At 36.5% G+C, this 13,544-nt stretch overlaps 1 protein-coding gene across 4 annotated transcripts in view; it reads right to left on the reverse strand.

The window, feature by feature from the left end:
- Positions 1 to 13,544, reverse strand: part of FCHSD2 (FCH and double SH3 domains 2) — a 237,908-nt gene that overhangs the window by 119,954 nt on the left and 104,410 nt on the right. For all 4 annotated transcript variants that reach the window (XM_055549012.1, XM_055549014.1, XM_055549015.1 and 1 more), the window contains exons 6-8: positions 10,783 to 10,916; positions 6,833 to 6,887; positions 5,762 to 5,890 (exon numbers count right to left, since the gene is read on the reverse strand). In XM_055549012.1, the coding sequence (XP_055404987.1) occupies positions 5,762 to 5,890; positions 6,833 to 6,887; positions 10,783 to 10,916 (318 nt within the window). The remainder of the gene's footprint in view (positions 1 to 5,761; positions 5,891 to 6,832; positions 6,888 to 10,782; positions 10,917 to 13,544) is intronic.

A 13,544-nucleotide genomic window follows, 5' to 3' on the forward strand; every position in this document is an offset into this window, starting at 1 on the left:
TAGCAAGGATGGAGCCTCAAGTGATACAGACAATAATTACTGTCCTCATGGAATGTATAATTAAGTGGAAGATAAGCCAGTTATCACATAAATCACATAAATACAGGTAAAACTACAACCATCTTTCAAAGTGCTTCAAAGATGTGATAAATCATTTTATGAGACCATCAGATTGGGTGGGAGTGTAACTGGGTTAAGGAGATCATGGAAGCCTTCCTCAGCAAACAACACAAGAAAAGAGATCTGAAGAAATGATGAAAAGAGCAAAGTAGTAGTTTTGATCAGCTCAAGAGGAGAGATATAAAGATACTGATATTTAGCTTTCCCTACAAACGGCCCACCAGAACACCATATAGGGAAGCTCAAAGTTCATAAGTCCTACCCACAGACTAAAAGGGAGACCACATACGGAAAAGAAAACTTCAAAATAAATTCTATCATTGAGACCATCAGAATTAAAAAGAGAAGATAAAGCACAGAAACCTGTTATATATAAAAAAAGGAACATTCAGGATATTAAAGGAACAAAATTTAGGATAATAAATGAACAAAAGAACAAAAGGATATTAAAACCATGCTGAAAATAATTAAAAACTTAACAAAAAACTATAAAGCTGAAGAGGTATCTCAGACAGTAGAGCATAATAAAAAAGGACAATAAAAGAAGAAAAAAGAAATTTGCAGGACTAGACCTGGAGATCTAACATCTTAATAACAGGAGTTCCAGATAAAGAAAACAAAAGGGAAAAACTAATTTAAGAATCAAAGGACATTCTAGAAATATTTCATAAGCTGAAAATAAAAAACACTAGAGCAGATATGAAGAATGAAGAATCAGATGGTTCAGAGTTCTCAATATCTGTGACCCCATGGACTATACAAGACAACAGGAAACAAGATAACAACTGTCTTCAACATTTGAATAAAAAAGGTTTTTAACCTTTAATTCTACACCTAAGTATGAGCACAGAAAAATAACACCTTCATAACATAGTATCTTTAAAAACTTACCTCTCATGCCCACTCTCTCAAGAAAGTACTAGAGGACGTATTCCACCAAGGAACAAAGTATACAAAGAACAAAGAAGATGCGGTACAGGCAGTTGAGGACATTACACAGGAGACAGGCCAAGAGAGGTCCCAGAATAACCCCATTACAGGGCACACAGAGGGCAATTAAACCAGACCAGAGGAGTGTAACACAAAAGATAAACATAAGGAGGGCTGTCATCTAAGATGCTATCAACTGTTAATCTAAGAATAGAACATCCCAGAAATATAAGGGAAAAAACAGGAATAGTCGATTGTTTTAAATCCCTGAGAAGGTGGGAGGGAATGAGATACCATCCAAAGCTGAAGTGAAACGATCATCTTTAGAAAGGAGAAACAACTCTTGTTATTAGACTTCTTAGAAGAGTCTTCAATACAGATGAAGCCTGTAATAGGACAGTAATGGAATTCCCTTTTAATGGTTTCTCTTCTCTAAAAATTAGCAAGAAAGACCACTTGCCAAGTGTGAAAGAGCTGGGTTAAGTCTGAGATTTTAAGAGAAGGGAAAAAGTTGACAAAATTGTTGAAAATAGTAGAGAAAGTCAACCAGGGAAATACAGGAGGATATCTGAACAGTGTTGAGGATCCATTTGAAACTGGTTCCACATTAATTTGGGCTTCCCTGGTAGCTCAGATGGTAAAGAATCCACCTGCAATGCACAGGACCTCGGTTCCATCCCTGGGTTGGGAAGATCCCCTGGAGGAGGACCTGGCAACCCACCCCAGTATTCTTGCCTGGAGAATCCCCATGGACAGAGGAGCCTGGTGGGATACAGTCCATGGGGTCACAAAGAGTCAGACACGACTTAGCAACTAAGCACAGCACAGCCACATTAATTTATGATCATGAATCTGCTTTATTGAAAGATTTTCTTCAAGAGGACTTGATTATTTAGATGCTGGTAAAGAGTGGTTCATCCAGAGTTGGGATTTCATTCATTTATAGGCTAGTGTGTTATTTAAATAATGAACTATACACACTAACCAGGTCAAAGAAGAAAATGAGAAAGGATAATATGCATAAAGTGATTAGAATTGCCTGGAGAATCCCAGGGACGGGGGGAGCCTGGTGGGCTGCCATCTATGGGGTTGCACAGAGTCAGACATGACTGAAGCGACTTAGCAGCAGCAGCAGCAGCAGCAGGGTAATATCAAGTAATCAAAAGAAAAAAAAGACAGTTGTGATTACTACTATCCATAGCCCTTTTATGTGAATTCATTATTCTGACTTATCATTTCTAAATTATCTCTCTTTAACTAGCCTGAGCTCTTTAAGAATAAGAAGAGTGTCTTGTTTATTTTTGCTTCTTCCAAAGCCTAGCACAGTAACTACCATACTACAGTGAAAGTGAAGTCACTCAGTCGTGTCGGACTCTTTGCGACTCCGTGGACTGTAGCCCACCAGGCTCCTCGGTCCATGGGATTCTCCAGGCAATACTGAAGTGGGTTGCCATTTCCTTCTCCAACCATACTATAAGTAACTATTAAATGTGTATCATTGTATGATAAAATCAATGACTCAAATTTCCTGCTTTCAAGCTATTCATATAAAACCGTTTTAATTAATTTTTTTGGAGTATAGTTACTTTACAATGTTGTTTTAGTTTCTACTGTACAAGAAAGTGAATCAGTTATACGTATACATATATCCCCTCTTTTTTGGATTTCCTTCCGATTTAGGTCACCACAGAGCATATAATCGAGTTCCCTGGGCTGTACGGCAGGTTCTCACTGGTTATTTATTTTGTACATATTATCAATAGTGTATATATGTCAATCCCAATCACTCAATTCCTCCCATGTACCCACTATCCCCTTGATATCCATACATTTGTTCTCTACATCTGAGTCTCTACTTCTGCTTTGCACATAAGATCATCTATACCATCATAAAAATTTTGTTTAAAAGATTTCAGTTAAGCTATTGTAACATTAACAAAAATCCAGAAAATAGACAGCCACTAAAGGCCCACTATCAATTCAATGATAGAAACTTACTAAGTAGCTAACGGTATAATTAATGGATATTATTCAATATTGCAGACTACAGAATTTGCATAACGAAGGAAATGAATTAGCACACACAATGTGAAATTTGAGAATATAACTTCCTGTTTCTAAAGGACAGGAGGGATTCCTGCCTTGATTTTTTACCATTCAATACCCTATAATGTTTCATGAAATGAGTAATCTGAAGCATATTTACCCAATGACGATAAAATACCTAGGTGTAAAAGGACTTCAAAGTGTGTTCAAAGATACAAAATCTGAGGTCCAGCTAGGCCCATTAACCTCCTTTTTTTTTTCTGGCAGGAAGCAGATCCCCAAATAATACTGTACCTTTGCTGGCATATAAAAGGTTATAGGGTTTTAGGTAAGAAATCTCTTTTGACTGTGGATTCAACTTAAAAAAAAAAAAAATTTTATTTTTGCTACTGTTTAAATTAATACAATGTTCATTTAAAAATATTCAAAGGGGAAAGTATATATTTGCCAAGTCTCCAGTTGGTCCTTATAAGTCTGAAGCACTATGCAACCCCTAATAACATGTCTAAACCTCTAGGTCAACTATTTTATGGGAAAATGTCTGAAGAGTTCTCGTCTGAGATATCAAAACAATTCAGATCTCTCTCATCTCTTATATTCTAACCAGCAGAAGTCAGAATAGCACAGAAATCAGGAAAAGGGGTTTCACACAATAAATCAAAAGGAAATAAAAAAACTGCAATAGGATACTTCTTAGTTCAGTAGTACTCTCTCCATCCCTCCATTTTTCCTTAAAGGTTCCAGTATATGACCTGTTTCTATTTTCAAGGAAAGAACCTGTAGTTTCTGGACAGTTTATCTCTTTCTCAGAGCCACCATATCAAAAAAAAAAAAGGAAAAAACAATAACTTGCTGCACTCCCTTCTCAACATCTCTGATTTGTAGAGCAAGCAATTCAATCAAAGCAATGTGTTTGGACAGTCATTAAGAACAATGTATTTGAGAGGGATGGGTTGAAAATAAAAACAGAATAATCAAGTTTGGGCCCTTGAGAAGACAGAAGAAAAAGAGATACAATTTCAAAGCAGAACTTGTCTACCAGCCCTGAGGGTAAAACTGGCAGCAGGTTAAAAAAAGTTTCTTCTCCACCCTTTGTCTTTTCCTTGAGTTAAAGTTAAAGATACATATAGATGTATAAAGAGCAAGACCAAGATCGAATTTTGGTATACAAGTAATTGTAACCCATTCTAACATCCTCATATAACTACTAGTTATATTTTCTCTTGTTTTACCCCTAGGCACTTCAAAATCATAAAACATTAATGCACAAGCTTATCTATCAATTAAGTATAAAATGATTAAATTTTAAAAATCTAAGCCTTTGACTGTGTGCATCACAATAAACTGTGGAAAATTCTGAAAGAGATGGGCATACCAGACCACCTGATCTGCCTCTTGAGAAACCTGTATGCAGGTCAGGAAGCAACAGTTAGAACTGGACATGGAACAATAGACTGGTTCCAAATAGGAAAAGGAGTATGTCAAGGCTGTATATTGTCACCCTGCTTATTTAACTTATATGCAGAGTACATCATGAGAAACGTTGGGCTGGAGGAAGCACAAGCTGGAATCAAGATTGCCAGGAGAAGTATCAATAACCTCAGAAATGCAGATGACACCAACCTTATGGCAGACAGTGAAGAGGAACTCAAAAGCCTCCTGATGAAAGTGAAAGAGGAGAGTGAAAAAGTTGGCTTAAAGCCCAACATTCAGAAAACGAAGATCATGGCACCTGGTCCCATCACTTCATGGCAGATAGATGGGGTAACAGTGGAAACAGTGGCTGACTTTATTTTTCTGGGCTCCAAAATCACTGCAGATGGTGACTGCAGCAATGAAATTAAAAGACGCTTACTCCTTGGAAGCAAAGTTATGACCAATCTAGACAGCATATTAAAAAGCAGAAACATTACTTTGCCAACAAAGGTCCAACTAGTCAAGGCTATGGTTTTTCCAGTGGTCATGTATAGATGTGAGAGTTGGACTATAAAGAAGGCTGAGCGCGGAAGAACTGATGCTTTTGAAGTGTGGTGTTGGAGAAGACTCTTGAGAGTCCCTTGGACTGCGAGCAGATCCAACCAGTCCATCCTAAAGGAGATCAGTCCTGGGTGTTCATTGGAAGGACTGATGTTGAAGCTGATACTCCAATACTTTGGCCACCTGATGCAAAGAGCTGACTCACTGGAAAAGACCCTGATGCTGGGAAAGATTGAGGGCAGGAGGAGAAGGGGACAACAGAGGATGAGATGGTTGGATGGCATCACCAACTTGATGGACACGGGTTTGGGTGGACTCTGGGAGTTCGTAATGGACAGGGAGGCCTGGCATGCTACAGTTCATGGGGTCGCAAAGAGTCAGACGTGACTGAGCGACTGAATTGAACTGAACTGAAGCTTTTAAAAAATAATCATATATTAATAACCACTATATAGTAAATAAATGCTGCTGCTAGGGAATAATACAACCTTTTACTATGATTTGTCTTAAACATTTTCTTATACTAAAATTAATTCAGATTATATGAAACAGAGGTTACATAGACAATACAAAGTATATTCCATATTCCAGCAAAAAGCAAGGTATTGCCTGCTATTCTATAGACTCAATCCCATACACCCAATAGTCAACTCAAACAAAATTACTGCAGATATTAAGGCTGTATTACCTTCATGATATTAACTAAATCTGTTTGATAGTAGCGATCCTGGTGTGCATTTGCTGCCGCTAATGTAAGAAGATAATCATTCCTTGCGTGGGTAGCTTTGGAATTACACTCAGATCGCCGGGCTTTTAACTAAAACATAGCAAGAGGAAAAAATAGTTAGTGCAAACCGATACAGCACTGAAAAACATACAAGGGCACTACCACTCTTAATCGGTTCCCCAATAACAGTAAAGATGACCAGGTGAAGAAACATTTATATGCATGTAAGAATTCTTCAACACTATTGAAGAACTCAATAAACAGTGACTAGAACTGTGTCACATAGTAAGTGCAGTTCAGTTCAGTCACTCAGTCGTGTCTGACTCTTTGCGACCCCATGAACTACAGCACACCAGGCCTCACGTAGTAAGAGGGTTTTCAAATATTTATTATTTATACTTTATGTATTTTCAAAGCTTTTGAGAGAACTTCAAAATTGTATGCTCATTTTATTCTGATGGGACAATAATGGTTCTCAAATTAAGAAAGCCTCTTATCTTCAAAGACATCAGTAAATCTGCTGGAGTTAGAAAATCATTTTAAAAAAATCAACACCCTCTAATGTGGCAAAAGAAATGCATGCTAGAGGGGAGCTTAGCAGACAAAGGCAGGTCACTAAATTTATTTATCAGGTATTCTACAGCTTGAGGATACCACAGGAAAAATTCACCTGCATCTGGCCTAGAATATTGTGCTTAGAGGTACAAACCTAAGTGAAATGGATTTTGTAAAGCTTTCTAAAGCCTAAAGACCAGTTAAAGTCTCTTGGACTAAGTGCTAAAGGCAACAGTCCTAAGCAGGTTAGGCACAGAAATTTACCTCTAAAGCAATCTTGAGAAGCAGGGAGTATCCAAAGGGCTGACACCTCGTTGAAAAACCCCATGAACTGGGAAAAAAGTTCTTCCCTAATGACTTTAAAATGCTTCTCTATATGGAAACTAGATGGAAATAATTTAACTGCACCTTCAAAAGGCCCAGTTCTTTTTTTTTTAAGCTAAGGTTTCTTGTGAAATAAAGTTTTCAAAAACTCACCTTTACACTTGCCTTCTGTAAACTGATTCTTGATTGAAAAAGACTAAGTTTAGATCTATAATGAAAATAGAAAAGTATATTTAGTAACTATCAAATTACATAATGATTATTATAATTAATAAATTTTTTAAAAAGTGACATTTTCCCATAACACCATTCTAAAAGAGAACTAGATAAATAGAAAACCAAATGCAATTATTATTTTCCTTTATTTTACTACAGGAAGAATTTAATATTATGGTGAAAAAGAAAATAGTGGGATTAATAAAAATATCCTGAATGAGAAAAATACAATTTGACAAATTCAGTATGTTGGTATTGCCTAATAAACAGAAGCCATCAAACTATAGGTTATTCCCAGTACCATATAGTTGCACATACTTTAGTACCTGCAAGGAAGCTTAAAGAAGCCCATGGACAACCAACCTATGGAGGCAAAGATTAGCAGGCTTTCCCGGCCTGTAACAATAGGCTGCAATAGGCTGTAACAATGCCAGGAATGCAACCTACAGTATGATATTGACAGGCTCTACAAAAGCCTTAATTCCATCATGTCTCCCACTAACAGTTCTTGTTGGAGTGCTCCCTCCACTCTTAACATAGTACTCAGAACATAGTGATAAAGCCCTGCAACGTTCTACCCTGTATGATTTTACTGTTTAACCTTCTCTTTTCTGGGGTACTTATTTCTCTCAATCCCTCTCAGCTTGTGAGGGGCACCACAATTAAAATCAGTAATAAAAATATGGTGAAGTGAAGTGAAGTCGCTCAGTTGTGTCCGACTCTTTGCGACCACCAGGCTCCTCCATCCATGGGATTCTCCAAGCAAGAATACTGGAGTAGGTTGCCATTTCGCTTTACCCAAACAACTAGAGATAAAAGTAAGGAGAAAGTCAACAGACAAATGCTAAGGAACAACCAACATTCCCACGACCAGTGATTTTTGAAGCTGCAATGTTTGTCTTGACTACAGTGTCATGGTGACTGCCATGGGAAAAGTCAATGCATGTGCTGGACGCTATGCCATAATATGAAGTAAAGTTGCAGGCTATTTGGTACTGGAAGACAGAGAAAGACAGTCTTTGCTGAGCCAATGTGAAGAGGATAGCAAAAGCTGTCTCTCAACTTTCTAAAAAGAGAAAAACACTCTCTTGTTAGATGCACAAATATGCATCCCAACTGCTCCACTGTTTAAAAAAAATAGTTGGATCTAAAATACTCCTGTTATTTTTCTACTTTGTTATTATATTCATACTTGATGGGGGTTTTATTAGTCAGATTCCTATTCGTTTTGATCTAGAAAAGCAAAGGCTACAGACTTTAAAATTGGAGTGCCTGTTCAGGGTTAAGAAAGACTGTGTTTGGGGTATACTCATTTCTACTTTTTTTGTAGCCATTATCTAAATAGTCTGAGTTGCATCTGGATTTTCTAATATAAGGATTTAAGTTTATGGTTTCTGCTTCATTTGCTAATCCTCATACAATCCTTGTGTGGCAATAAAGAAAATACTAGTAACAAGTAAAATAATAAAGTTTCTAACTTCAAAGATTATCATCTAGAACAAATAAAATATATATTGATACAAACAATGAACTATACTGCATACTCCCCCTTCCTCACCCACCTTCCAAATGTTAATGTTCCTTAGGTTTCCAAACTCAACTTCTCATCTCATTTTATATATGATGCCATCATTTTAACTATCATCTGATATGCAACTAACCCCCAAAGCAAGATCTTCAGGCCCATATTCTCCTGTGAGAGTCAGATATATAACCTTCTACCAAATACATTAACTCCACGGTCCCACAGGTATTTCAAAACCTATATATTTAAAGCGGAACTCATCCATCAAACTGTATACTTCCTTCTATGCTCTCTCCTAATGTACACATCTGAATGTACACATCCCACTACCTGTCAAATCATCTGTCAAAACTGTATATACCCTAGTTTTCACTTCCCCTTCCTGGTCTTTCTTCTCATCTCTACTTAGAAAAACCATTCTTCAGAACTGTGTCCAAATACCACTTCTTCTATAAAGGTTTCCTTTCTCATTAGGCAAAATTAATCTATCTTCTAGACTTATATAACAGTGTTTTCACATAACTACTAAAATAATTACTAGGTGACATTAGGCATTTACTTTCTTTGAGTTTACTGTGAATAAACAAACCATAAATTTACTTTAATACACATTTGTTTTTAATTCTAGGCTTTAAACTTTTTGAGGGCAAAGCTTATCTTACTGATTTCTGGATCCATGGTACCCAATATAGAGTAATCATTCAAAAAAAAAACTTAGCAAGTGAATAAAGAGATATTTCTTTCCCTGTTGTAGAATTAATTTTCATGAAAAGTTACACGTGGAACTAAATGTCTGATCTGCTGTACCCTCTTTGAATCTGAACCATATTAGGAGACAGTTTCTTGTGATCAGCATCTGTGCCAAATCCATTTGTGTGTGTGTTAGTCGCTCAGTTGTGTCCAACTCTTTGCGACCCTGCAGACTGTAGCCTGTCAGGCTTCTCTGTCCATGGAATTCTCCAGGCAAGAATACTAGAGGGGATTGCCATTCCCTTCTCCAGAGGAGCTTCCCCACCCGGGAATCGAACCCTGGTCTTCTGCATCCCAGGCAGATACTTAACTGTTTGGCCTACAGGAAAGTCCCTGTGTCAAATCCATACCTCTCAAGAAAAGCCCCATAACTGTCCTCATTTTCACCCGTGGACCTTGGCTCAAGTAGGTATTTATATATGCTCTACAAAATCTGTCAATTCTCTGTTTTCAAATCTCTGAGAATTTAAGAACACAAGTTCTTAAAAACCACCATGACAGGATATCCCTAATGGAGAGAATCTAATCTAAAAACTTCAGATCTTACTGGGAAGATGGGTTCACCAACTCTTAAGAAAGTATAGGAAATATCTGTATGCTTATAAAAATAAAAAAATTAAGAAAATAAACTAAGGGAAATATTAAATATGTTTTCCAGTAACATTAAGCATGTTATGAGTATTCATTTACCATCCCTTGATACAAAATACACTTTCCAGGAGCCCCTAAATTTTCACAACATTTGCCTATGAGATTGCTTAATTTCCTGCAGACAGAAAAATATATTAGAAAGACACCCCTGACTCCTTCCTAGTCTGCACAAGTGTTCAATTGTACAGACTTTCTGATTCCATGACTAGGAGTTCAAACTTCTACATTTTCCATCAGTGAGCTGACTGAATGGGAGTCTTACCCTTCCTTACAGACATCTTCAGAATACCATTCAATAACACAGGTGTCTTTATTCTTAAGAAATTTTAATCTTTCCTCAAGCTGTCCCTGCAAAAATCTCTAGCTGCTAGTTTTACATTTCTTTGTGTTATAAACTGCCAGTTCCTTCTTTTCCTAATTATTTTTAAATAAAGGACTTGTAATTCACATATACTGAAAGTGAAATTCACACACAGTTGCTAAAGCATACATTAAAAAGTGTATGTTAGAACTTCATATAAGAGAAAATTCTAGAGCAGGATTTCTATACTGAGGTCAGTGCTCTTGTTCACTTGATGTGTCCATCATCCTTCAGTGGCACACTGAGCATCAGGGATTTTTCAACTACAATTGATTTAGTCTGGCATGAGAAAAATGAGGCTCTAAAACCCTGATATTCAGACATCTAAGCAACTTAAGCAGACTCTTGCTAAGCTTCCAATACACTGTTCATTTGTCTTCTTTCTTTTTCAAAATTCAATTTAATGTGAAAACTGATCAAACATTCTCATTTTGCTAATATTAATGTAAATAAAATCAACCAATGTAAGAGAAAAATTTGATCTAAAGTATGTAACATTTACAGGTCTGATGAAATGCCCTGTACTAACAGAAAACAAAGTACTGGCAAAAATAACATTTATTTGCATAATGACTTTTTCAGAAATGCTAATACACATACTTTGCCTCGATGTCGGCTTTCTCTCGTACTGCATGAGCCATCTGTTCAGTCTCAAAGTACTTCTTCTTGCCTTTAGCTAAATCTTTTACTGTCTCTTGCAGTTCAGTTTGGATCTTTGTCAACTGGTCCACACACTGTAAAATACAAAGTGCAGTTATTATGATTTTAGTCTTTAGGCTTACAGAAAATGAGTCTGTCCTAAGAACTATGCACTACGCCCTCAGGATGGAAACCCAGGAGAAGAATCAGCACATTTAGAGCCCTTCAAATTGCAAATTAAAATCCAGTGAACAGCTGGTACTCCCATTTCAAGTAATGTATGGAATAGTGTCACATTTTGCCGAATAACTCTGCTTTGAGAAATAACCTCTGAGTGCTGCTGATAACTGACTACGGCATAAGAGGAGCAACAAAGAAAATGTTCTCAGTGTTGGAGCACAGCAATAAAGGCAAAAGATTAAAGCAATTCTGTAATCTTCATAATATTAATAAAGTCTCCTATCTATATGTTTGGGGAACTGATGGCACAAAGGATACTGAAGGATTCATGTCAGAAGTGAGTGAAGGAAGAGTGAAATCTGAGAAGTTTAACATGGTAAGTCCAAGATGAAGGAGAAAACTAAGAAACCTGGGTAACACATAACAATTATTACTCAAAACTATCCCAAATTCAACTCTTTGGATATACATACAGATTCGAGGAGAAGGGACAGACATAATAACTCAAAGAAATATTTAATGAATAACTCTTATAACACAATGGGGCCCAAGTTACACTGCTTTGGGACCCTTCTGGATGTCCAAAGTGGAATTTTTTTCCCCAGTTGGACACAGTTTGAGGCCAGTTTCCCCAGTTTCACCAGTTTGAGCTCAATTCAGCTCAAACCTCCATTGAAAAACTTCTGAGCCTGGAATAACACTGTCAATACATGGTGGAGACTGAAGAAACTCAGCAAAGCAGGAAGAGACACTGGTTAAGAGACTACTGTGCCAGGATGAACAGTGTAGAGTAGAACAAGAACATCAGAAGAGCAAGGGTAAAGCACAAATAAATTTAAACGTAAACATTTGACATACAGGCTAGAGTTTCTCAGTAACTTAGGTGTTAAGAAAGGGACACTCTACAGGAAGAGAGATCTGAAAGGTTCCCTATGGGTACATTTATTGAGCATGTAATAAGTGTCAGGCTATGAATAAAGGGTAGAACCAAACAAAAACACCTCTTTCCTCCTTCATGACAACCTAACACTGCCATAGAATAGTGCTAAACATCCCAATAATGCCAGGCTTGCATGTGTGAAGAGCTAAGAGAATGCTCCATGGCTACAATTAGATATTAATAGTCAGGAAGTGGAGCATAGCCTGAAAAAATACAGCTGTGTTTAATGGGCAAAAGGGATGGATTATTTAAAAGAGTCAGGTGTAAGGTATCTATATCCAAAATGTACATCGAAAACAATGAAACTTGGCCTCAGAAAAATTAATCAATGAAAGGAAGCCCAAGAGTACCATGGTGATACACAGCACTGAGAAGGTTGCTAATTTGAGTATTTTGAGAGGAAATGAAACACAGTAGATCAAAGGTTTTCCTGAGGATTGCAAGCCATGTGGATAGAATCTTGGAATATTCACACAGAGTGAACACCATGGGTACATGTACATGAGCACATACACACAAGCACATGCATATACACACACACACACACACACACACACACACAGAGCCACTCACTCCTTATATCCCTACCCTTTGAAGGAAAAGACATCTCTCCTTACTCTCAGGTAACCAAATAACTCATAAATATTAATTAATTTCCATCTATAAAAGGTTATTAATTAAATTACATTCTATATGTGCCACAATATTCGATGAATTTTGTGTTATTCATATTTTTAAAAGCACTTCTCAAAAATCTCTTCATTAAACTCTAGTTGGGTCTATCCTACTTGCTTTTTCTCTTTACATAAGTTTCTAAGATAGTTTATCAAACAGTATTAGAGAGAGCCTGTGTACACAATGAAGAGATCTCTTGTGACCTTTCTTCCCTAGCATTCATTAAAATAACAACCAAGTGTTTTCCACCATCCAAGTGGACTCTTTCAAGTGAGAGTAATTTGGGTTCTTCTTCAAAGGAAAATGCCTGCACACAGCAAAATATCAAAAATATTTATTAAATAAGTCATCAAACTTAATTTGCAAAGGAATAGGATTTCCTTTCCAATTTTTAAAATAAATTTTTTTTTCTGTAGAAATACAATATTCCAAGGAGGATTAAGTTACATACTTAAAAAGAAGCTTAATAGTACCTAGGTTAAGAAAAGCCTTGATGTGATACATGTCCAACTTTTTCCTAAGAGGTATTAGCACTGAACACAGACATGAATGTAAGTTTACATTAGAGCTAAGGGATCATACAAAATGAAAAACGTGGATATTATAATTCAGAATTCTATTGAAGAAATTAAAAGTATGATTCCTGAGTATGACACAGATACTAGGATAGATAGACCTGCTAACAACTTGAAGGTTCTCTGACCCGGTAATCATGTCCTGGAAGTTCATCCTAAGAAAATAACTTTTTAAAAAATTGAATTTTTATTACCTTAGTGGTAATAAAACAGAGGAATGATTAATAAAGGAGAATAAATGAAAGATGTATTCAGAAGTAAAAAATAATAAACATAAAGCTTGTATAGAAACATTAACAATAAATTAGGAAATAGAGAACGCAAAAAAACAGAATACTCTTAAAAATAATAAT

This window comes from Bubalus kerabau, chromosome 15 (genome assembly GCF_029407905.1).
Source record: "Bubalus kerabau isolate K-KA32 ecotype Philippines breed swamp buffalo chromosome 15, PCC_UOA_SB_1v2, whole genome shotgun sequence".
NCBI lineage: Eukaryota > Metazoa > Chordata > Mammalia > Artiodactyla > Bovidae > Bubalus > Bubalus kerabau.